The following is a 25,436-nucleotide window of genomic DNA, read 5'->3' on the forward strand; positions in this document are numbered from 1 at the left end:
TTTATGGCACGTTTTTACAAATACTTCCTCGTGAAAGGCTACAGAGATGCTTGTACTGCTCTTTTGAGGTTTATCTATCTTTTCTATTATGCTAAGGTTGGGGCACTGTGAAGAACTGAGGGTCCTGGCTAAACCTTGTGCTTTTCTGTGGTGAGGACACTGGAACGTTCTGACGACTCTTCTGTTAGGGGCATATTTGTGCAGGTGTCTCTGCACGGTAGAACAGTGCATCCCTACTCCAGAGTCAGCTAAATCTTTCTGAAGGTCTTTTACAGTCAAACATGGCTTGGCTGTTGTAGCAATCCTAGACAGAGCTGAGATCACTGTTTCCTGAAAGGGGAAAACCCCTTTCAGGAAACAGTGATCTCAGCTCTGTCTAGGATTGCTACAATGGTCTTCTCCTGCGTTCTTAGGCAGCTGTTTAGAGGAACTGGAGAATTCTTGGTGTTGGACAAGGTTTGAGGAGTCCGAGTGCTCAAAAGACTTCCAAATTGGCAATCGCCTGGCCTTTCCAAGCAATAATAGCCATAGTCCTAACAGGCTAAGTAAGGTCTGAGACTTAGAAGTACTTGAACCGTACAGTGAACCAGGAACTCAAAAATAGATTCCAATGCATCCTGCTTCATGACTACATTGTGAACGCACTGAATTGAAAACATTTGCGTTAGAGATGAGGGCCTGTGTAATTAGAGAGAAATCTGATACTAGTTCTGCGCTCACACTGTGAGAGTCTTTATGAATATGCACCCTGGTGTGCTACATTTGTTCACAGCTCACGGCACCACAGAAGGAATGCAATGTTCAGCTCCATTATTAGGCACACCAAACTGGAACATAGCGTGACATACAAGGACCACTGGGAATAGATCAAATAAAAGACGTCCTGGTTTGGTAAATTTATTATTAGTAGAAATTGTTCCGTTCTCGTCTCATTTTAATGAGCATTGCCAATATTGTGCACGCTTTTGCTAGCTTGCCTTTATTCTTCAATTCTTAATAGATGTTTTCTTCCATAGCTGATGTAGGTCTACGTCGCTCACTGTACTTTAATATTTGTACTAATAAGATGAGTTGGAGAAAGCAGTTTAAATATGTTATTAATGCAGGGCTAATATTTAGTTTATTACACATTTCTTCTTCGGGCCTCCAGTCCAGCCTCATGCTGTAGCTTATAGTCAGTAATACCTTCAGTGTACACCAGAGAGCAGTATTGAACCTCCATCCAAAGAGTTTACGATCACTGTTTTATATATTTGAGATCAGCCTTTTCTCTATGCATGTGCTTATGTGTGGGCATTCCACATGTTTCTGCAGAACACAGCTCAGAATGACATTCAGAGACACATGTCCTTTTTGTGTCTGCAAGAAACATGGACCTGGTACAGTTTTAACTTGATGATCTGTCTTTGGTCATTCTTCTACAAAAATCCATATGTGAAAATGTACTGTTCTGTGGTTTTGGTGACAATAGATGTTTGAGGTAGTTAAATGGGGGAGAATACAGGGTGGAGAAATGAAGTGTGATTCATGACTCAGGCAGACATTTTTCTTTATACGGTCATTGTCGTCGTATGCTGTGTAATAAGACCGGGGGTTAGCGTTGTGCATGGGAAAAGGTTTGTTTGTTTAACATTAATTACCTTCGTGATTCAGAGTGTCTTTATTTTCAGCCACATCATGTGAGCTCTGTCATGATGAGATGGTAGAATGTGGACTGGAGAGTTCTGAGGTTTAGTGATGCAAATGTAGTGAAATACAAGAACAATTCATGGTGTAAAAACATGCTTGTATGCTATGACCATCACAACAACGCTCTTTCCCCACTGAACTTAGTTAAAATGTCATTCTCATCATTTTACCTCCATACGTCAGAAGCGCTGCCATTTAGAATTGCTGTTCATTGGCTCTCAGACTGGAAATTAAATACCCTTTATTACTGTGCTCCACTCAGTGTTACGGTGACTTTACGGTGACTTACGGTGACTCAGCTTTGGAGCTAACAAGCTTTTCTGTTTGGCATTTGACTGTTTACAGTAGCAGTGTGAATGTTTATGAGGGCAAAAGTTACTCCTGAAAAGGTTACACTCCTCCTTACTCTGTTTTCTTCCGAGAAACCCCTTGGCTTACAAGTTTCATCCTTCCAGGAAAATATGTAGCTTACCTTTTTTGAAGAGTTTTCCTTAGAATTGTTGCATTGAGATTACGGTCAGCCGTAAATCTCCCTCACTCACAGGACAGGTTATAAGAAAATAGCCAAGCGTTTTTAGGTTGTTTAATAAGCTGTAAAGACCGTTTGCTCTGTCCTAGACAATAGGCATGTGCCAATATCTAAATTTTGTATCACAATAGTATCATTTTATCTAATGTATTTTTAGAACTCAATATAAGATCCATGTGCTGTTCTTAATTAAAATTTCGTTTGAGGATTTCTTGTCAAAGTACAGCACAAATAAAATGCTTGGTTTTTGATGTAGGAGACTGATGGCACAGTGAGGAGGATGAATGATGTACTGTACTCTGTGAGAAATGCCTGGCTGTCTTGTATATCAGTACTATAGGGACCCTCAGGGTCACAGTGGACCGGTTTAAACTGGATAGGCTCTGCTGCTTCGCCCTCCTCTCTCTTTCTCTTCCGCTCTCTGCCTGCTGTGTTCTCCTAACTCGCATCATCATCAGTCACATTTTCTTACATTAACATCTGCATCTGCATGCAGGAATTTGAAAAGGGACAGATGAAGGTAGAGCTGCAAATAATGCCTTTTTCTACAATTAATCAGTAGGTCTATTATTACATAGGTCAATATTTCTTGCCCTCATCTTTTTAATCTTTTATTAAGGGCATAGTAAGAAATTGACTGTATTGCTCATGAAAAGTGATTTACTCTATGTGAAAGGAGCAGAGTTCACAAAAATAAATCTTACATGACCTCTCAGCACTCTTATAGAGGTTGATTGATTCTACCAAAGCTCTGAGTTTCTATTTAAACTATCTGACATCTAATGATAAACAAAGAAATTATTTTGTGTATTTGGTGGTGATGTAATTAAATCTGACATTACTGAGCACAGAAGCGACCCTATAGCCACATCCAGCACATATAGTCCTAAAGCAGCTCATGACACGAGAAACAGCCATAGCGTTTTCAAAAACATCCAGATGAAAACGCATACAGATTTTTGAGAACCTTCCCCCGGAGATCACCTTCCAAAAAGCCCACATTTTAAACAACTTTTTTTCCCCTGTGGTCAGGTGGTCAAACATTTTAGCTGTTTAGCCAGCTGAGCTGAAAATGCAGCTCATGCCTTCAGCTAACAGCAGTAATTGTTTGTATTTGCCACTCTGTTATTTCTGCATGTTGCTTTTCCACATCTTACAGCAAACCTTAAACGCTTTTATAACCCACATAATAAATTTTTTTTTTTTTTTTGGTTTTGCAGAACTTTGCAGTCTGAATTTTCCTTTTTCAGACATGTTTGAGCAACTAAGCATAACCCAACAAATGTTGTTATTGATGTGATCAATATCCATACTTTCCTGCAGCTCAAGGCATTTCTGTTACATGAATACAACCCACGTCAGAGTGTGGTCAACTCTCTGGGCTTTTCCTGTTTTGTCTTTCTTTTGATCAGAGTTGCTAGTTACTTATTAAGGTGCATGCAGTTATTCTGTGCCTGTGCACTCTCTGGTCATGCTATTCAAAGCCATGGAATTTTTTCCAGAATTCAGATCATTGTGCTCCGAGTGCTCACTCAAAGTACACTCCAAATGCTTTGGCCTAAAGGCTGGAACTGCTGGAGTGTTCTAGAGCCGTTGGCTGTTTTAAATACTACCCATGGTAAGAGTTTGGGGCACAGGCTTGAATTACCTTAAATTGAATGACCTTAAATTATTTCTTCAGATGCTTTCTTTTGCACTGATGATTCTATTGTATAAACTCAGCTGTGTTAGATTGCCGGTCACCTCTGATGAACAGTGTTTCCTGGTCATTTGGCATGTGTCCGAAATGCACAGGGCCTTTTTACACATCAGTGCGTAAACATTCATCCAAGCCCAGAACAGTGCTTAGGGCTTAAGGCCCGATTATGGTAAAGATACGAGCGTCACAGCTTTGCGTCTGATGTAATCCTATACAGTAATCAGGGATACTAGTCTCTTTGACATTGAGTGTTAAATGAGAGGGAATCCTGATCAGGGTTATGACACACAGGTGTCCGAGTGCTAACTGACACGATATGTTGACAAAGTCTGCAAGGAAAATGTGACTGAAATGACTTTGCAGGAGACTTTCCATCCATTAACAGGACTAGCCGTACCTGGCAGCTAAGTTTAATCCTTGCTGAAAAAACCTAAGCACCTTAACATCTGAACATGGCTTTGTGGAAGACGCTGTTTGGGTTTAGATTAAACACTGTATTGAGGCTCTTAATACTATCTAGTTGTACATATTTCTATGATAAGCATGCTGCTTACAGGTTGTGGCACACCCTCTTCATTGCATCAGATGATTGCCAATAATTAAATTTGCTTTCGCTCTCCAGCTTGCTCGGACTTGTTCCTTGAGTAGTAATGACATTCCTCAGTGTGGAACATAAAGTCTCAAGGCCATATTGCTGAAATAGTTCACTTGAGAACTGCCAGCTGCAATTATCTGAAGAAAAATCATTAGATACTTGGCCATGTGGTCAAATCCACAGTCATTTCATTAAGGGTTCTTTGTGTGTACTGGTGTTCTCTAACCCTCTCAAGTCTACAAATGCACCAGCGTGTCAAAAGTGATGTTCCTCAGTGTTTCTATTGATATATTTGTGATGTTAAAGTGCAGAAATCAGAATCTGTAGAGTCTGGCCTTTCGATTGCATCTTATTGCCAGATCATACGTGCCTCACAATTCATCCACTATTCATTCATTCATTCACTCACTCACTCACTCGGCAAATTTAATAAAATATGCAAAATATTTTATTATATAAAATATAGCCATATCTAGCACATATAGTCTTAAAGCAGCTTATGACACAAGAAACAGCCATAGCGTTTTCAAAAGCGTCCAGATGAAAACACATACAGATTTTTGAGAACCTTCACCCTGGAGATCACCTTCCAAAAAGCCCACCTTTTAAACAAACTTTTTTTTCCCCCTGTGGTCAGGTGGTCAAACATTTTAGCCGTTTAGCCAGCTGAGCTGAAAATGCAGCTCATGCCTTCAGCTAACAGCAGTAATTGTTTGTATTTCATTTATTAGCAGATATTTGCCACTCTGTTATTTCTGCATGTTGCTTTTCCACATCTTACTGCAAACCTTAAACGCTTTTATAACCTCATAAGTGACTTTTTTTTTTTTTGGTTTTGCAGAACTTTGTAGTCTGAATTTCCCTTTATCAGACCTGTTAGAGCAACTAAGCATAACCCAACAAATGTTGTTATTGATGTGATCAATATCCATACTTTCCTGCAGCTCAAGGCATTTCTGTTACATGAATACAACCCACGTCAGAGTGTGGTCAACTCTCTGGGCTTTTCCTTTTTTGTCTTTCTTTTGATCAGAGTTGCTAGTTACTTATTAAGGTGCATGCAGTTGTTCTGTGCCTGTGCACTCTCTGGTCATGCTATTCAAAGCCCTGGGATCTTTTCCAGAATTCAGATCACTGTGATATATATTCTTTTCTTTATTATTATTATTATTATTATTGTTTTATTATTATTATTTTAATCAAGATCAGGGATTGCAGGGGTAGTAATTTCCTTTTGTTTGTTGCCATTGGCCACATTTCACATTTAGGACACTAAAAACACAGAGCCCGATTTGCCTTTTTGGGACTACAACCAAACCAAACCAAAGTGGAAGTTTCCAAAAGCACAACTTTATGAAACCATTTTACATTTAGAGTGATTAAATCATCATTACCATAGAGAATCTCAAATTAGTAGTCTCCTCCTTAAGACAAATCAAGGATCAGTGCTTTGTATTCCTTGTAAAATATAAAGCTGCAGCTCTGTATTTTGACTAGCTCATGCTTCTGTGATGCCTCATATTGGTCCATTGAAAATTTGATTTTATTCCAGACTCTCAGCCTTTTCCCAGAACACCGATGCTCTCTTACTGAGGCATTCTTCAGTCCTGCATGGCCACTGCTCTGTCTCCAGTAAACAGCACACCTCTGTTCTCCTGCCAGGCTTGCGGAAGGAGGCAGTGTGCCCGATCACCCTTCGCCCACACCCCCTTCCTGCTCTAACAAAAGGCCACAAAAGAGAGGGCCTAGCGAGGGGAGTGTAGGCATACTCGATATTCCTGCACTAAGAGAGATTACTGCAAACAGAGGGTCCCACACCAAATGAACAGCTGTTATGTAACATAATGGGTACAGGCTGTGCTTGAGGTTTCTTCATGCTTGTCATATGTCGGCCCAGAAAGGGTTACAGAGCAGACTTGATTGAGAACTAGATGGAAAACCCCTTTTCGTTAGGTCCCAGGTGTTGTCAGTTTTGCATTCTGTCAGTCAGGCTGATGGGAGGAATGGGAGATTGCTGAATAGGAGAAGGCTTTTTGCTTCACTTCACCACCTGTGCCTGGCTACGCATAAGCTTTTTTATTCTAATCAAATTCATTTATCACTAATGAAGTAATTTCAATGTGTTTAATATAGTTTGTGTTTGGATATTTAGTATAGAATATGCAGTACATGTTTAGAGATCAGTGTCCTGTTCATATGAAGCCTTTATGCAGTGGAAATGCACAGATCCTGATTTGTATGTCCACATTCCAACCTGTTTATGAATATCTGTGTCTGTATGAGGGGGGGGGGGGGTGAATTAGCATTCATCCAGGTCAGTGGATGCTCATGGCCTGCTGTTTAATCGATTCTGTATGAAAGTGTAATGTCCAGTCGCAAGGTTCTCTATCCGTGCTAGATTACAGCAAGACCAGGCTTTTGAGGCCTCTGAGGTTTGGTGCTGCATCTTTCTGAGTCACCCACCCAAACTGAGAGTCTAAATGCTATCACTAATGATCTGACTTTACTGTGTCTTTGAGAATTGCTGACTTCATTCACTGTATCAGTCTGAAAAGGAGTTAAATCCTTAAATGTTCCACTCTTGAATAGTCTTACAGTGTACAGTTTCAGACCTACTGCACTCTCATCATATGCAGCATACCTCACAGCGTGGGCTTTACTCTGGACATGAGGTGCACATTTCTCAGTGAATCCCAATGCAGACCTAAAAGCTGTATTGTGGAGCTCAAGAAGATTATAAATCGTGTACATGCAGTACTTTGCAAAAGTCTTAAGGCGGGCATAAACGTTATTTAAAACTGTTTCTCAGTATCTCTTTCCTGTAAAACACTTGATGAGGTTTAAAAATACACGTAAACTAATGTTTAAAAAGTAGTTAGTTATTGATATGTTAGTTCAGTTTGACTGTTTGGATTTGTGGCTTGTTTAAGCAGCCCACCTAATTTCATTTTCAATTTTTTTTTCATTTTCAAAAATGACTGATTAGATTATCTAGGTATTATATACCAACTGTAAATACATGCCTTTTCTCAAGGAGAGCTTTGGTAGTAGATAAGACAGTAGATAAGCTGGGACACCTTCTTTGTATTTTGTCTAATGCTAGTGTTTATTTACACTTATTGACCAGATACATAACTTTACATGTCAATTTCGTAGTACTCTACGTTAAATATTGCTTCTGCCCAATGAGTCTCCATTTTTGTCTGCTTTTAGTTTTCTCCATGGTTTGAACCCTGTAGCTGCTCTGTACACTGTGTAAATAATTCTGTCTGAATAGACCAGTAGGAATACTCTAAATTAATAATGGAATAAACTCTTATTTTACACTTAGAACATTTTTTCCCTTTTCCTGTAAACTCACATTTTTGGATATGCATGTTTTTCATTGGACATCAACAATATCTATATAGTGATCATTTTTTGGCTTACTTGCATTGTATGATGCAACACTCTGCTGATATGAGGTTTGTTCTCCATCTTGGACACTACCCCAGCACTTTTTTGCGTTACATTTTTGCTGTGGGCTTTGCTTCCAGACCAGCTGCGATGTTGCAGGTGTGTATTCACCCACAGGCCAGCACAAGACTGAGATGCTCTTGTGATCCACAGACGCTGTTAGTTTTGAAGGGAGGGCTTGTGAGTCCCGAGCAAACTGGATCCCGCCGGTTAGTGTTGCCTGTTAATGTTCCTCTCGGAATTAGGACAGAGCAGCAGGGAGAGGAACAGTCGTCACGGAGTGACGTGACAGATGGAGAGAGAGAGGGCGGGGTTGTGAGCTCATAAGATCTGGGGGAATGGACAACTTGCCCTATTATAGAAAATGGGCACCAGAAAGAGGAGTGTGGTAAAACGTCAGGCAGATGATGATCAAGTCGGCTAAATATAAACCAGCTTTGTCATTTGGTTTGGCGAGATCAGTAACGGTTATTAGATTAAACTACTTTTCAAGGGCTATGATGACTAGATTTGAATATTTTTACTGTAGTTCTTTGTGATGGGCGTACATTGTACATACAGTGTACATCATATTGGGGTAGCTTGAGGTGTGTTGCATATCTGTGGACTGGAGGCAATACTAATGCTGTTTCTCAGGATGCTGAAGTGATGGCATTACTGATAACCCAGTGTTCCAAAAGGTTGCCCTCAAGTCTAAAGCAAAATAGCCATCTGCCTTGTGGGATGGCTAAATGCTTTCTTTTCTGTCACATGCTTGTTAGTTTTATGTGGCAGCACTTGGAAAGTAAATGTCTCCTCCACACATGCCTTGGCTCCCGATCAACTGATTGTGCTGTTGGGAGCGTTTGGTCAGCTGCTGCATTCATCCAAAGTAATAAAGCGTATGGCAGACAGTAATTTCAAAAGAACAAGGCGTGCAATTAAGCTTTCTAGTGGGCTGTTTCACAATAACTGATTTATAGTTAAAGGCTCAAGTGTAACGCTCTTGATTTGTGGGTGTTATGAAAATATAATGACTGGATTTTTGGCCCACAGTATTGCTGTTATGAGCCACTGTGAGATCTGAGGCTACAGGAACTATAGACGGTTTGTTCAAACATCTAGGCTAACCTGGATTTTCAGAGATTTTCCCAGCGTGCTTTGATGTGGGGTGTGGACTATTAAATGTCTTTTAGAAGGCTTAAAATGGCTGAAAATGGGTGCTCGTTTTAGCAACAAAGAGGGTATACGTTAAGAATGTGCTCTTAAGTTCGTCGCTGAAGCTTCTCAGTTTTGGTGGCAGCCCCAGACAAGGAAACTCCCCATCTTGACCACGTCTGCAAACATACAGCGAAGTCGACAAATCGCGTTAGGAGCTCGAGTGGAAGTAATGCTTGCGCTTGACTGGCCGTCTGTATCAAGAACATCGTGTACAATGTAAACAACCCCCTCATGGTTCCCCCAAATCGGTCACGTCCCAGCTATTGTCTCACTTGATCAGCTAACTGGAGCTTGTCCTCAGCACGTTCAGTGCATGACTGCCTGCCTCACTGGAAAGCGTTCACTGTACCACTGTATTTACGTTCAGACTTCAGAACAGAGCATATATTTCTATTATTTATATATATATTTATATTTATATATATATATACATATACATACACACACATATATACACAGCTGTGGATTCATTAATACTGTATTTCACACAGAGGTACACAAGTTGCATTTTATTATTCCCCCATCTTACATCACAACAGTGCCTTAACTGTCACTTTATATAAAGGCTACAGTGATTCCAGACAAAGGGAGGGAAGGCGCGGGCTGGTGCTGCTACAGGCAGCGAGGGCAAAAAAAAAGGGGGGAAAAAAGCCTTTACTGTTGTAACTGCAGGCACTTTCTTCATGCCTTCTGCAGAAGAGTCCACTTCAGCGATTTGACCCAGGTCTTCTTCCCGGGTTGTTTTTGTCTTTGGGCTAATCCTACTAATACCAGGTTTCACTCCACATTACTTATACCTGCTGCCTCTGTATGCACACTGGCACAGTTATATAACCGCCAACGTGTGAGGAAGCCTGTTCACACTTCCTTAAACACTTGATCTAGGAGATGCTCTTCTGTTTCTCTGTGACTAGTAGTGTTGTGGTGTTGGTTATGGCTAAAGCAAATAAAGTGCTACTTATTACGAATTAACTTGCGGCCACATTTCCCAGTACATGGATGTCCCAGACTCGTCAGTGTCATGTTCTGAGAAGTAAACCTGACTAGCCCTTTATTAAAAATTAGCCTATGGAGGAGATTATTCACCCACTGTCAAGAATACCAAGAAGCCACACAATGACAAGGTTTCAGAGGACAACAATTAACAATTTTGTTGGTGAAAAAGCAACACTAATGCATGCTATATTGACTATTTTGAGCTTTTTATCGTAACACAGTAAGCAAGTAAAGACAATGTTAGCTAAAATATCTTGGGAAATCTATATGGAAATTTTAGCCATTCATGTACACAGCAATTGAAGGTCATTTCATGAAACACATAAACTGCATTTTAAGGATTAAGACTATAACCTGGGTATGAAAATCTCATAAACATGGTTATTGTGTCCTGGAATTTACAACTGCCTTGCCCTGCCAGCATCTTCTTAGAAACCCATTGACGCAGAAATCGCGCTAACCAGTAGTTGCACATTGGCGCAGTTCTCACATGCTTCTTTTCTTGCTTATCGGGTGAAACTTGCTGAGGCCGTCCAGTCTTTTCTGTATGTGCGGCACTGTGCGAGTAGGAGCTGGAGAATACAGGATGGAGCTCTGTTGTGCAACCTGCTGTTGTCAGCCCAAATGGCAAAATGACACGCACACGCTCACGCAGAGTGGCAATGTGGTGCTCATTTGTCCTGTGTCACAATTCCACAAAGCAATGAGTACATCCTGCACCCCATAGCTAGCCACACAAGACTACGGTCAGTGCTGGAAGCACCACCCTAAAGTGGAAAACTACGTTCAGTGTCTGTTGCATCAGCCTAAAGCTCAGTGTTGATGCTGATGATGTGTTTGCAGCTCATAAAGAAGCATCTAAGCACAGCTGCACCTCAGCACCATCCAAAGCCCCCACTCCGTGCTCTTTGAACAGGTACAATCCCTCCTATTGTTGGGCTCTGCATTGTTTTTTTTTCGCTGCAAGCGGCCTAAGCCTGGGGAGACGTGTGCGTGCCTCATCAGCCGTGGGCACCCTAAGCCTGCGCGGGGCTACTATACTGATGAGAAGTGACAAGATAAGTCCAGGCTGAAGTGCAGGGGCCTGTCTCTTTCTAAAGCCGCTGTTAGAGAAGGGGAGAACGACGAGCTGCCATGCCAGGAAAATAAGAGGAGAGAGAAGGGAGAGGGCTGGGATAGGTGAGATTTGGGTGGCCGCTGAAGCAGTGTGGGCGGCAGCCTCCTAAGCATCAACTTGTAAAAATACTGATCACTGGGAAGATCTTAATCTCTGCTGAAGGTTTATGTAACAGTGAGTCACATGACGTGACATCACGGCCGCCCTGCTCTTGTTTTCGATCAATCACTCGCGAATCTGCCTGCAAGACGTACAGAGCCAGCACAGTGGAGACAATCGGAAAGAGGCACGCACAACCCTCAACCCAGCCTTGCTGCACTTCTCTGCCAGTGCTGAGAGACACAGAGCGGAAAAAACTGGCCAATGCACCGATGTGTTTGTGTTTGAGCCTGGTGGAGAGTAGTGGAGTAAATTCTGTTTGTGGAGGAGCACCGATTGACCCATCAATGAGAGAAACGGTTCTCCAAGTGCAGGGCCGGGACGAAATGGCCATGAAGCTATTGTTCTGGGAGTTGGAACAGCATTTGAAGAGGTAAAGCGCCTTACAGCTGAAAAAAGAGCAAAACGGGTTGTGCAGCACCGTTTTCAGGTCTTTAAGCTTGGAGGTGGCAATGAAGCTGTTCAATGGAAATCATATTGAATTGATGCCCAGATTTGAATGATACCTTTTGAAACAAATTCACTAAACATGGTCTGATTATTATTTCATTATTGATTTTATTGTTTTCTCCCATAGACACTTAAATGAAGACCCTAGTTCTTCAAAACCTGTAGTAAAGTATTTAATTATAATTACAAAGTATTTGGAAATGTATTATTTAAAATAATCAGTTACATATTTATTCTATACACTGTATTGCACTACTATAATACAACAGTGTCGCATTCATCTGTAACTGATCATTTTCAATAATAAATTTCCATTTTCCATTTTTTTGTAGTTATAAGTAAATACTTTACTACAGGGTTTGAATGAGGTTTTAAATAAAAAACTATGGCTTTTATTTAAGTATCTATGGGAGAAAATCTAAAAATATATTTCCACATTTTTCTACATTTCATGTAATTATAATTGCTGTAGGTCTGTGTTTATCATGTATGGCCTCTGACAATAAATTCTGTCATTGACCGTTGTTATAGGTGGCCTATGATGCAGTTCTGTTTTCTAACTATTTCTGCTGCCATGCGTCTATTGCACTAGGTTTGTATTGCCAACAAGACAACACTGAGTGTCTGCAATCTTATTAAGGTCTGTTTTGGCATTGACTGTACAGGTGCGCTGTGGTTGGTCCTAAACAAGCAAGGTGGTTTAGAGCCTGTGTCTTAGAATGAATGAGCATCAGCGTGCAGTAAGTCTTTTGAATGACGGTAGTCGGAAAGCTGTATTTATGCAGTGAGGTCAGGCCATGGAGAGAAGAGGTATATTTGGACTCTGTAATTGCTTAAATCCCTTTCCAGTCAAAGAATCCCGGAAGAGTTTGTCGAGTCGTGAGCCGCTTGGCTTTTGTCCCCATTTGTTGTGCTGCTACATTTAATTGGGATAAGTGGTCTATATTTACTGTAGACCAAAACAGGCTACAAAATACAGTATGTAGACCTTGGTAATCCTGAACTCAAGTGACATTGTGGGAAGGCATGTACAAAGCCCACGGTTTGTCTGATGATGGCTAATGGTTGACCATGAACTTACCTAGCCCAAGAAATGGACCTTTACTGCTGCTTGGAACTAATCCATGTGAACTTTCTGAGAGTTGTAAAGATTTCTCAGTAGTTCACCCAGCTAGAATGGAATGGCTACCAGATACTGTTAAGGCCCAACTGCTGAGGTGGTTTAAAAGAGGAACTACAGCAGGGTCTTTCATTCCTAAGCTAATAATAGGCCTGTAAATAATATTTACTGACGACGGTGGTCCTTCTGACTCGTTTTGTGTGTTATTTTTTTTACCAGACCGTTAAATAGTTGGTTAGAAGCGCTGAGAGTCAGCACTGTTAAATAAACAGTAGTGTTGCAAGCATGACTTTTATCATCAGATTGTCTGGTTACTCAGCAAGACCAAAACTGCCTAGTTTGGTTGGAAAAAAAATAATTTGACTGTCACAAACCACTGTTCTGGAATAGTGTTTAGGGGTAGGTGATCTTAGGTCTGCCTTTCTTTGAAACCTCCAATGATCTCTCAATGATTAACTTGTAAATGCTTCAGATAAACTGTTGGACTACTTTTTTAAACATGTGCCTGGAAGCATCACAGTTTTGTTTAACAGCAGAAAATTATGTCTTTCACCTGAAACTCACTTTTGTCATGTTGTGGAGAGTGGGCAAAAATGTTGTTTCCTTTCTGACTGGTGTAAACACACAATGTGGCCAATAAAAAGTGAAGCCAACAGAATTGATGGTTGTGTACTTCTGTAGGCAGAACCTGAAGAAGCCAAGACTTGGTCGTAGTAGTGAACTATGCTATGCAAGCTCAAAAATACTATAGCATGGTCACAATTTACCTACAGTATATGTATTGCTTTCAGTCGCATCATATTGCAAGACTGGCATTCATAAAAGATCTGGTTGTGAGTGCTCATCTTTGATCAAAATCCTGGGATGCTTCAGGAAGGTCTTCCTACAAGAAGCCCAGATAACACGCTATGAATGGGACGTATTTTAGTAACTGTTTTACTAGCGCTTTGACAGGGATCTTATGACTAGGACATCATAAATCTGTCACAACTAGATGTCTTTACATTTGAGCACAATAACAGCATATTGCTGCAACAGGCCTACAAGTGTTGTGCAAATAGGATCAGCTTTCAGAAAACAAGCAGAATTTCTCTACTGGGCTTATTCGTATGCTGTGTAATTATAATTTTGTCTGTGTTTGTTGTGAATGCATTTTGACATCCGTCATATGACATGGCATAAAATTCTGGCTAACATCCAAACAGCTCTTTGCAAGGGAACATTTAATTAGGTGTGTCTTGCTGTTGCTCATGTGGACATTAATTTTTCTTCTGCTTCTTAACGGACTAATGCCTGTGTGGGCTGACCTGGCAGGGTCTTTACATTTGAGTCGCTGATGAAAGACCGTTGTTTGTTGCCAGCACTCTTTTGGACATTACACACCAAACATCTCACATGAGCATAGCACAATTTGGCTTCTTAGCTGTGCAGTAACGCCACACTGGCAGCCACATTTTTCATACTGGAAAGGTTTCCATACTAATTTATGTTGGCCTCTTCTTGGCTTCAGGCAGATCAGATCTTCCAGAGCATGTGCGAGTTTGAATTAATGTAAATCACATCGCTGGAAACCGAAAGCTCACATGAGATTGGTTAAGTAATTTGCTTCTCAAATTGACTAATGGTACACTTCCAATAATACTTTGGCTTTAGAAGGTGTGTGTGTGTGTGTGTGTGTGTGTGTGTGTGTGTGTGTGTGTGTGTGTGTGTGTGTGTGTGTGTGTTTTTGTGTGTGTGTGGTGGATTTTGCTTCTTTGAAAACAGTAGTCATGTCACAGCTCGCTGCTGTTCCACTTACTGCCAACAAGTGGCAGCATATACATGTTAAACCTGGAAGGCCATTTTAGGCATGGCTGTGCTCTTAGATGCCTTTAATCAAGTTTTTAAAAATGTGTGCTAAAATGATCCATGTATTTTTATTATTATTTTGTGTGGTTCAGGCGATATTATATGTAATGTGTTGTAATTATATCCCTTTGAAGACTGTGAGTGTTTACTGTTGTGCGTTTCGCTCAGAGCTGAAGGTATTGTTCCCATGCCAACCGGAATGTCCTTATTAGGAGGGAGCGTCCTGAATAAATTATGCCTCTTGGGTCGACTGAGCTCGGAGTGGAGGCGTGGCCGCATAAATTAGTCAAATCCTTTCCGCCCTCCACCAATGGGGTGCAGGGCTGCGCTGTTTTTCTTGGATAAATTATGCAAATAGCCCAGGCTGCAGATTTTCACGAGAGCAGGGATGAGCTGACCTTGGAGATTCTTTGTGCAGCGGTGGTGGATGTATGGTCTCCTGAAACGCAGGGCTTTCTTTACGAAGGTCCCCTTTCCCCCTCGGTTTGATCGCTGTAACCTGTGACCGAACTATGTAATACTCGCTCAGTGCGAACGGCTTTTATTTTCTCGCCTCCGCGTCGAGATATATGGACGAAATAGCATGAATTCTCAGTGCTACTCAGTGGCGATGGATCTTGGTGTATGTCAGCTGAGAAATTTTTCAATATCGTTTTTATCATCACTGCTGGGGACCGAGACTTCGTCCGTGAGGCTCGACAATAGGTAAAATGGCATACGTGTGTGTTTTAAGAAGAAATGCCTAGCTAAATGCCTTTTTGCTGTATATGGTCTAAATAGAGATGCGCTGGATTTCTGTACTGGGTGGTAGTAATGTAAAAATACAGCAGTGTGCTTCATCACTTTAATCAAAGCCTACTGCTGAGGTTTCATCGACTGCTGCTTCCGCTGCCTTTTCCATAGGTGCTAACGTAACGTTATCAGTGCAGGCTGGCTGGCTTGCCTGCTTGCCCTTGTGCACGATGCTTTACCTCTAGGATATACATGACTGGTCTGTAGTTGGCTATAGCTACATTTATACGGGTATGGTTTGGCCGGTATTTGTGTTGCTGTAAGGATGCAGTGATTTTTAGGTTTCACTTTGGAACCGTTTTGTTTGTTTTCGTAAATAAGACGAGCAGACTGTAGCTAAATGGTGTCCTGTGAGCATTTCGCCACAGAAAGGAGATACAAGTGCTAATGTAGGTTATGGAATTGGTGGTGTTTGTCTCTCTGTTTTTACTAACTAGATGATTAATTATTGCTTTGTGTGATTCTGTTTTTCAGTTCTTCGGGTGCCAGTGTTGTGGCCATAGACAACAAAATCGAACAAGCAATGGTAAGTGTGCGCTTTTTACGATCCTACTACACACAGATACTCATTTCTGAGTCAAATACAGAGTGGTTGCAGATGTTATCCAGTGATTGTAGCTAGCTAATGCTCTTCAGTGGCTCGACCACCCGCGTTTACTGAATACACTGCTAGTGTTACACACAATTACATAACCAGCGCTGGCAAACCTCAGGCCAGCATCGCCCCCTGCTCGCGGCGCTTTTTGTCAGTGCTGTGTTGTTTCTAATATCTTGGTTCTGTTCAGGTTAGATAGAGCTGTTACTGAATATCAGCTGTGATGCACATATTGCTTTAATCAGTGGTGAGCGAATTCACCACGTTTCAGGAACTGAATCTAGCTACATTTCATGAGCAGACCGCGTAAAACCAATGCCCAGGAGCTGGACGGCGGCGTTACGTGTTTTTTACGTGCTGATATTTGTGTGAAAACCCGGAGGCTGGTTTTGTCGTAATGTCTGTGAATGTGGGAGCTGCGCTCACGCCATTCCTCGCCTCGTTACTGTTGCTAGGCAAAGCTCGAAGCTTTTACACCCAGTTAAAAATATCTCGGGCCCTGATTGGATGGTGGAGAGGGGGCCGGCCATTTTGTTGGGTCGGTGACGCTGTGCTGTAGTGAAGCACAGTGGAGGTGTGGAGGTGTGCAGGTGGATCCTGACCGGCCTCCCTAAACTCTGTGTCTCATTGACTCCCACCTTTTGATGCAGTTTTATTATTAACTTATGTATTTAATTGCTTATTGGTGGGTATGGTATGGAATTGTGTAGTGGAGGTTTTTTGTTTTTTTATGAGGCACCATTATCTGTGCCGCTGGTACAGATGCAGCAGTGAAGCGATGCTGTGATGAAGAGCTTTGATCCAAAATGCATTTAAAGCCATTTTCATTCATTTTTGTTTTCCAGTGAGCGGCAAACTTTAGAGAGACGCACAGTTTCAGTGCTGTACAAACGTTTAATTAGGCACTTTTATCATTATTGGAAAAGTAAATGGGCCTTATTCACCATCCGCTCTCAGGTTTGGATATCTGCTTAAACCCCACCTGCACAGTTTTCATGAAGATTCTGACGTTCACCAGTGATTAGTTCAGTTACATAGGACAGTGGGGTTCATCATTATAAGAGCATAGTCGGGAACAAATCAGTGGTTTAAAAACACATCATGGATCTAACCCACTGTTTCTGGGGGACTTTTCTCATCAATGAGAAATGAGAAGAATTCTCATGTGTGAGAAGGAGAAAATTCTCAGGAAGAGATTGGTGAATGAGGCTCCATGTGCTTTCATTGTGCTAAATGGACTTTATTTCCTGTCTATACACAAATGGACACAATACTCATACAAAGGTTTATGACCTCCAGTTCTAAATCTATAAGTGTTAATGTGGAGTTATAGCAGGTCTGGGGGCTCTGCAGTTATTGAGTCACAGAGCGCTGGCCATGTTTTTGCATTTCAGCGCTCTGTGACCCCGCTCTGTAACTTTGCGTGGTCCGTCACGACATGGCTGAGCTGCTGTGGTTCCTAAATGCAATGGTGGCTCATTACATCTGGAATTCACTGAGCTCTTTAGAACAACCCATTTGTAAAGACCGACTGCATGGCTAGGTTCTTGATTTTATACACCCGTGGCAATGGGATTGAGTAAAACACTCTAATTCCATGATGAAGAGGTGTGGTTTTTGTCCATATAGTGTACGTGTAATACCGTAATGCGTTTTGGATGAAACCACGTAATATGTCGTCACTGTCGGACAAAAACTGAAAGTCAGTGTAAAAATATTTTATTCCAAGTAATTTTGAAGCATTTCTATTGGTTCATTCATCATGGAATTTGGACATGAACTAATGAGCATCTGGTTAAAATTATGTTTAATCAAAAATTAAGTTTAATTAAAACAAAACCGAAAAAGGCGAAATGGAGGTTCATGACCGTGATGATACTCTAAAATGATTTTGTAATGATATGAAATTCTTTCATAAATTTAAGATGTATTAATTGTGGAATTCATTTCTCAGATGAAGCTCAATTTTGAATGTTGCCGTGTTCCTTTTACCTACAGGATCTGGTGAAGAGTCACTTGATGTATGCTGTTCGGGAGGAGGTGGAGGTCTTAAAAGAACAGATTAAAGAACTTATAGAAAGAAACTCTCAGCTGGAGCAGGAAAACAACCTGCTGAAAAACCTAGCCAGTCCGGAGCAGCTCGCACAGTTCCAGGCACAAGTGCAGAGTGGCTCACCACCGTCATCCACACAGGGGGCGCAGCAGCCAGCCGTGACCCAGCTCTCCGCACAGAACTCTGGACCCACAGCATAGCACACAAGTGTTCCCTGTGAAGGGGAATGAGTGGTTACCTGAACTCAGATGGACTCAAATAAAAGAACAAGTATGCCTCACTCACAGGAGGATTCCTTCAAAATTTGCACATATTTAAAGTCTCTAAACTTGACAAAGGCTATGATGAGACGCTGTACACACTTACTGACAGTCCAGTATGTTGTTGACCCATGTTGGATATTGCCAAACCCTATGGACTGTGACTGTCGGTTGGGAGGAAAAATCAAGATGGACACAACTCAAAAGAATCACTGTGCCTGTGTCTAAAGGATTCTAAGTGATGTCCATTTCTCAGTGGTAACTCTGGCGTTGTAAGGGTGTTTTCATGCCTCGCTTACTTTTGTAGTGGAAATGCTGACCACAGTCCTTTTTTTAGGCTGCAAAAAGCAAGCACTTTAATGAAGACGAATGTGACAAGTCTTTGATGAACAACTAATTACTGCGCTGTCGGATATGGGGAAGGTCATGGTGACCCCAAAATTTGCATTAGCGTCATCATTATATCTGGGTGAAATGAAGGGAGTAAAGTTGCCTAAGAGGAGATGATCACTTTCAGTATTTGAGATTGAATCCTCACTCTCTCTATTGCAGCTTAAAAGCTGCCTTTTCCAGTGCGATGGCACTTGCAAGAATCAGGAAAAACAACAACAAAAAAAACGGTGATGGGCTGAGCTGAGTGAGTGAAAGTGGGAAGGCTCTTGTATATTCTTGTATATTTAGTGTAAGTACTCTGTAAAATAGTGATATTGCGAGAAACACTAAGAGACGCTATTTAGGTTGTACAAACTAAAGACGAGGTTGTTTGCTTGCCTGAGACATTTGACCATCTTTTTTATGCTGTTATACAAGAATGGAGGTATCAGTCTTAGAATATTCACATGATAAATGACAACTACTCAACTTCTTGGCTGTGTTTAATACCTACTGTAAACCACTGTTCACTTGAAGTTATTTGAAGTATATTGCACCCACGTGATTTCCGTTTCCATTTTTTGACAGTGAAGTAATCTGGAGAACAAACCTTTAACTTCCAGTTATTCTGAGTATCATTAAGATCTGATATGCATTATTGCTGCATTGTATGTATAAGTTGTATGCTTATGTCCCGTGCATGTCCCTCAAAAATCGGAGATAAGGTGTAAAATAGTTCAATTGCACTTCACAACTTTCAATAAAATGTTTAAGGAACCATGGCTGAGAATGTAACGCGTGTTTTGATGTGAGCATGGTCTCGTTAAGTCCACTGTTCTGTGCACATTAGTGGAGTTGCCGGACAAGTGAGACAAAGTTGAGATTTGGTGTCTCAAACCATCTGATTAGATGAGTTCAGTTTCCAGTGAGACCTGTTAGTATCTGCTATTACTGATGTATGTTCTGAACTGGAATTTGTGTTCAGCTCTTACACTGCAGTATTTCTTTGTTGCACCTACATTCTGCCCACCTTTTATACTTCAGATGCAAGCTTGCAAACCCATAATCCTTACCTTACAGTAATGATCAGAAGTACAGTGCCATGAAAGGTTTAAATTGGTAGTATTTTGTTTTTGAAAACAACAGTATTTTTAATCTTTTAATCTTTTTACATCCGCAGTGGGCAGTTCTGGTCCTAGAGGGCTGGATTCCTGCACAGTTTTGTGCTTTTCTTGCTCAAGCACACCTGATTCAACTCACCTGTACATTGCCGGGTTTAGTAGGTTTGTTGGAGCAGGGTAATGAACAAATTGTGCTGGACTCCAGCCTCAGTTGCCCACCCCTGCTCTTCATACATACACAATACATACATTCATGCTTCTTGCCTGCCTCATCGCATTGGACCCCTTAGAGAATTGAGCTTAAACGTTCAAGTCATGGCATCTAGAAGCTACATTTACCCATCAGCAGAAACGCTCAACTCCTTTTCATAAATATTTGAGTTTGGTTATAACTGGCACTGACTGGTGGTTTCAGTTGCAAAGCTACATCTTCAAAACTGTTTTTATGAAGGGCTTCGGTCCTGCTAGAAGCTTATTGCAGTTACACAGAAGGACTGTTACTATTCCAAACCTGGTTTTTACTAGATTGAGGCAATGATTGCTGAGAACAGTGATACTGCATTTATTCTGCGAATACTGTGTTTTCACAACCTCTACATGAACTCTCATAACCAAAAACCTGAGGGTTTTCCCACAGTCCTGCAAAAGCAGAAATGATACCAGTCACTTCCCAAATGTATATTTATTTGAAAAAGTTCTTACAGGGCACAGACAAATATAGAAACCGGTTATGGCACATCATTAATGATCACAAAAGCACATCAGCTATTGCGCAAACAAACATGACCCATGATAAGACGTATGTGGCAAGGCCGGCGGCCATAATGGTTCAGTAGAAAAGCACTTGTTCCTGTCGTCCAGGTACATCTGTAAACAAGTGATGGAGGATGATGATGTGTACTGTACACAGGACTCAGCTTCTTAGCACACAGGTCACATTCAGAATCCTAAGCCTCCAGATTTTCTCCAGATTGTGCCTCACAGCCACGCTCTCATGGACGTGTGAGGTAGGAGACGTGGACGACGCTGAGGCTCACATGCCCATCCGGATGCTCTGAATGATCTGAAAGATGGCTGAGAAGACAAGAGGGAGGTAAGGAGCGCCTCACAACCAGGAAAGTAGAGCTCTAACTTAAGTACAGGATCATTTGTATAATGCAGGAAACTGGAAAATTGAAATTGCATATGAATAAGTAAATAAGATATTTATTACCTGAGCCACAAACTACAAATACGAAGAGTGCCAGAAGCCACGGCCCCACTGGATATTTTTCCTCTTGTGGTCGCTACAAAGTCAGAAAACAAGAAAATGGTATTTATTCTTACTTATGATACTTGAAAATGGAAAGCTATCTGTCCAAAAAGTTTCCACTTATACAGCTTTTGACAACTGTCCTATATTTTGAAAATTTCATTTACTGAGACATGAACCAAGTGTACGCTAAACACTGAATTAGCCAGACATGTTTTGAAAATGGACTTCTGAGCCAAATGACCGTCAAATAGAGTCCCAAGATATAGTGAGATTTAGCGATTAATGTGATTAAAGCAGCTTCATGGAAATTTGGTATTTCTTGCTCCTGGGCTGCAAACAGGTGCTTTGGTCTAACCAGAATGCATGGAGCTAGCTGGGAGCACATGGGTAAAAACTCAGAAAAGATTTTCCAATCTGCTCATTTATTTACTATATAGACCACATTAAGTCGGATCCCATGACATCTAAACATTCCATTTTTACATAAGAGAAGACAGCAGGAAGCACCACAGGACAGAGAGGTTCCTGAGAGGTTGAGAATCTTTGGCGAATAAATGGGTGGACATCTGCTACAGCTGCCCGCTTTCTTCTCAACTGTACTCTCGCGCGTGCTCTCTCTGTCACGAGATTAATGTCCACACCTGACAATAAAGATGAACGAACTATGTCTTAAATGCACAGCAGAACGCTGACTGTTGCAAGTTTGGTAATGTCATTTGAGCTTTGAGCCACCACTAAAGGACATGCATTTCTGGACAAGCTGAGAGATACAGAAACATCGCTGAAAGTAAAAGGTGTTTATGGACTTACTCTGTATATTAATATGACTGGAGTTTACATGAATATAACATGAGTTACACAGCATTACCTATGTCTCGCTAGCGTTGTCCTGCCCACTTTACCAGCGTTACTTACTGCAGTTTCTGGCGTGCTGAGCCCGGAGTATCACAAATAATAGCACTATTCTCCCTATTACAAGTCAGTGTAGCAATGCTGATTTTAACTATACATTACCAGTGTTGTTGATTGCTGCCTGATTGCCACTGGCTGAAATCTGGCTGCTTTATTCCAATGATCTTGTATTGTCTGCAAAACATGACCAATTTTTGTCTCTGGTACAGTGGACATCACTCGCCTGAAAGCTAAAATAAACACTCATACATTCCAATCTGAACACTTTATCTTGACAAACGATTCTGAAGAACGCTTAAAGCTGCGGCAGTTAGACGCTGTCAGGCAAGGTTTTGTTGTAACAGGACGCTCTCCAGCAACTTATCCCTGTGTCAATTCAACCAAAGTGGCCAATGATGTGTTTCTGAACTCTTGTACACTGAGAGAATAGTCATCAGTTGCTTTGTTCCCCATGAGATAAAACTCAATCCAGCAAAAGACTTTTGTAAATACACTGAAACTTCTGAGAAAGCCTTAGTTCAAGCCACAACACAAAAGTGAAGACATGCGTTAAAATACAGCACCACCCTCACAAACAAACACTGCACAGCACACAGGTCCACATTTAGATACAGATCTTTCAGAATGGAAATACCTGCGAGACAAAGGACTGTCTGGACCTGGATTTCTCATAATTAGGGGCCCTAAACTCACAGCCTGAGGGCAGGCAGCTGAAAACTGACTGAAACTGGATGAGATCTGTCTAACGAGATACTGTCTGCTTCTATGTATACACAGTGCATCCTTTAATAACATGGCGAAGGGAACGCTGCACATATCTGGTGTAAAACAACATCCCTCTTGACAGGAAAAATACATTTCTAACAAGCTGAGGTTTTGTCCAAACATAGTCAATCAGCCAAGCCATGTTTGGTGTTTGAAGCTGGCTTCTTTGGAACTGTTTAGTGTTGCTTCCATGCAAGAACTGACATCTATTAGCCTTAAATCTCCAGTGTAAAACTAAGGCAACAAACATAAGACACCAAATCCGCCTCACAGCTTTTGTGGGAAAAACTGTGCATACCTAATAAAGTGTCTGTCAGTCTAGGCTTTCCACTGGAACCCAGACATCCGAATTAAGGTAAACAACTACAGCATGTCCAGTCCTTCCTCTCCCTCAACTTTACAGCACAGCAGCAGAGCCACGTGGCTGCACTCACACCAGGATGCATGGCATGTTAACTGGGCTTATTCTGCATCCTACTGGGGCAAATAGTCTGTTAATTACATATATTTAACAAGGGCCCATAAGAAGTGATATTAAAGAAGTCTGTTAACCTGGACAGTGTCCTAATGGACCATTCGTGCATATTTTACTAGGTGCCATACTATTAGAGCCAGATCTTGAATTTGGAACCAGCTTTGTAGGCCTGATGTTGTGAGCTGAACCTGGCCATATTTACTGCCACATATGAGAGGGCGTGACCACTGGCTTCCACTGCAGTTTGCAAAAGCATGCCCCAATCCTTTTTTCTGCACATGCCCATCGTCCAGCCCTCAAACATACAGGACTGAAAGCTTCAGTATCAGAACTGCACTGTAGTTCAATGTAGACCGTCAGTCGCAACGCCTTTAAGCAGGTGGCATAACTGAAATCCATGTGAAATACAGTAGCTACCGTGTTTAGCTGCCTGGACTGATAGCTAGAAGATATGTAGGTAGATAAGTAGTCGTACCTGATGTAGCCCAAACAGACAAACAGACTGCATGGCCATTATAAACGCACCCTCGACAGACCCTAACCAGGCGCTGTGGTCTAGGGTGACAGTAATAGTAAAGTAGCAAGCCTTTCCAGCCGACGTGACAAACGCCTGGACGACAGACATCGCAAAAGCACTGCATCGTTGTTTCAGTCGATTCTCACAGAAACGCCGTAATTACGCCTTTGGGGTTTTTTGCGGTTACTCCCCGCACAGCACGGCAAAAATCCCCGTCTTACCAGCGTCTTAGCAACGTTGCCCCTCTGAGTGATGTTTTTGCTGTGCTTCTCGTTGGCCATCCGAATCCTTTGTTTGGCTACCATCTTCAGTTCCGATTAAGCGGATCAACAGCTCGCCACTGTAAACCCACACCGTATTGCTTTGGGTGTGGAGATAATTCACCTCTATTTCCCAGCACCTGCCCGAAAATCCAGAAAGAAGAGAGAAGAGCGCCTCCATAAAACCCCCGTGAAGGGGCGAGCAGGACACTAACTGAGGCGCCCCTTCATTTCTATAGCCTCCTGTTCGTTAGCCTGGCTGACCAAGCCTGCTCTTATTCAAATGCTTAGACTGAGACAGCGGACTGTCTTACAGCCACTTGGATGTTACCCTTGAAACAGAGGCACGGTGATAATCGTCATTTGTGTCGGAAACAGTCGACTATATGAATCACCGTCCGTTCAGTTAGCCTAGCGTGGACGTTTTCACCACAGAGGCAGCTACGGCTAGGCGAACTGTAATGGCACGCGCATGAGTGCTGATGGCGTGTCTGTGAGAGAAGTTTCTCCATGCGTCGGATAAACGATTCATGATCGATGCTCTAGCCTCCATACTCTGCCTACGTCACCCTGAAAGGAGACTTCCACTTGTTGGGATGGATGGAGTGGAATAAATAAATCAGTCGAGGATGCTGTTTCTGCAGCAACTGCTCAGAGAAGATAAAAAACGGTTGCCTAGCAACTGCACTTGGGCGTGTGAGCGCAGCCTCTGGCCCACAGTGCAGTAGCTGGTAATTCCTATTAAAACGTTAGCGAAACATGAGAGTGCACACCATGGCAAACCGTTAAGCCCCAAAATGCCACCAGTGATACATTAGTAAAGCTCAAATGAAAGGTCTTCTGGAGTTTCTCATTTTAGAGGTGAAATCTGAAGTGTAAGGATGATCTACAGATCTATGAAGCCATGCTGACTTGCCATGCAGCCAGGAAGCCCTATCTTTAATGTCATTTTCACTAGTCAAAATTATGACCATAGAAAAGTCTAATTATAGATCTACAATTGTTTTATACAGGATAATTGCTTCTACAGTCAGGATTAAGGATACAACATCCTGCCAATATAACCCGTCAAAATTGGTTCATAGAGTCTGATATTATAAGATAAGATAAGATAATCCTTTATTAGTCCCACAGTGGGGAAATTCTCAGTGTCACAGCAGAAAGGGATAGCAAGACACTCAGTTACAAAAAAATGTAGATA

General features: G+C 41.7%; 2 protein-coding genes across 5 annotated transcripts in view; one reads left to right on the top strand and one right to left on the bottom strand.

Moving 5' to 3' along the window:
• tsc22d1 (TSC22 domain family, member 1) overlaps positions 1-19,712 on the top strand; it is a 37,695-nt gene extending 17,983 nt beyond the window's left edge. The window contains exons 1-3 of one of the 3 annotated variants that reach the window (XM_072685937.1): positions 11,497-11,813; positions 16,125-16,176; positions 18,244-19,712. In XM_072685937.1, coding sequence (XP_072542038.1) covers positions 11,653-11,813; positions 16,125-16,176; positions 18,244-18,498 — 468 coding nt within the window. In that variant the 5' untranslated portion in view covers positions 11,497-11,652 and the 3' untranslated portion in view covers positions 18,499-19,712. Of the gene's footprint in view, positions 1-11,496; positions 11,814-15,237; positions 15,564-16,124; positions 16,177-18,243 lie in introns of those variants that run through there. The other 2 variants (XM_072685939.1, XM_072685936.1) reach the window with 2 other exon arrangements.
• A 1,006-nt stretch (positions 19,713-20,718) lies between these two features.
• serp2 (stress-associated endoplasmic reticulum protein family member 2) lies at positions 20,719-24,826 on the bottom strand. 2 transcript variants are annotated; one of them, XM_072685136.1, is made up of 4 exons: positions 24,197-24,826; positions 22,321-22,392; positions 21,265-21,337; positions 20,719-21,125 (listed from the first exon to the last, which is right to left on the bottom strand). In XM_072685136.1, exons 1-4 carry the CDS (start codon positions 24,278-24,280, stop codon positions 21,085-21,087), a joined length of 270 nt encoding a protein of 89 aa, XP_072541237.1. In that variant the 5' UTR covers positions 24,281-24,826; the 3' UTR covers positions 20,719-21,084. The 2 variants fall into 2 exon arrangements, with proteins under 2 accessions (XP_072541237.1, XP_072541238.1); XM_072685137.1 differs by lacking the exon at positions 22,321-22,392.
• Between the last annotated feature and the right edge of the window lie 610 nt (positions 24,827-25,436).

This window comes from Salminus brasiliensis, chromosome 8 (genome assembly GCF_030463535.1).
Source record: "Salminus brasiliensis chromosome 8, fSalBra1.hap2, whole genome shotgun sequence".
Taxonomy (NCBI): Eukaryota; Metazoa; Chordata; class Actinopteri; order Characiformes; family Bryconidae; genus Salminus; species Salminus brasiliensis.

Coding starts and splice junctions, on each gene's coding strand:
- serp2 (XM_072685136.1), bottom strand. CDS start 24,280: ATGGTAGCCAAACAAAGGATTCGGATGGCCAACGAGAAGCACAGCAAA. Junction 22,393..24,196: donor GCAACGTTGCTAAGACGCTG/GTAAGACGGGGA, acceptor CATGTTTTGCAG/ACAATACAAGATCATTGGAA. Junction 21,338..22,320: donor GGCAGCAATCAACAACACTG/GTAATGTATAGT, acceptor CTGACTTTGTAG/CGACCACAAGAGGAAAAATA.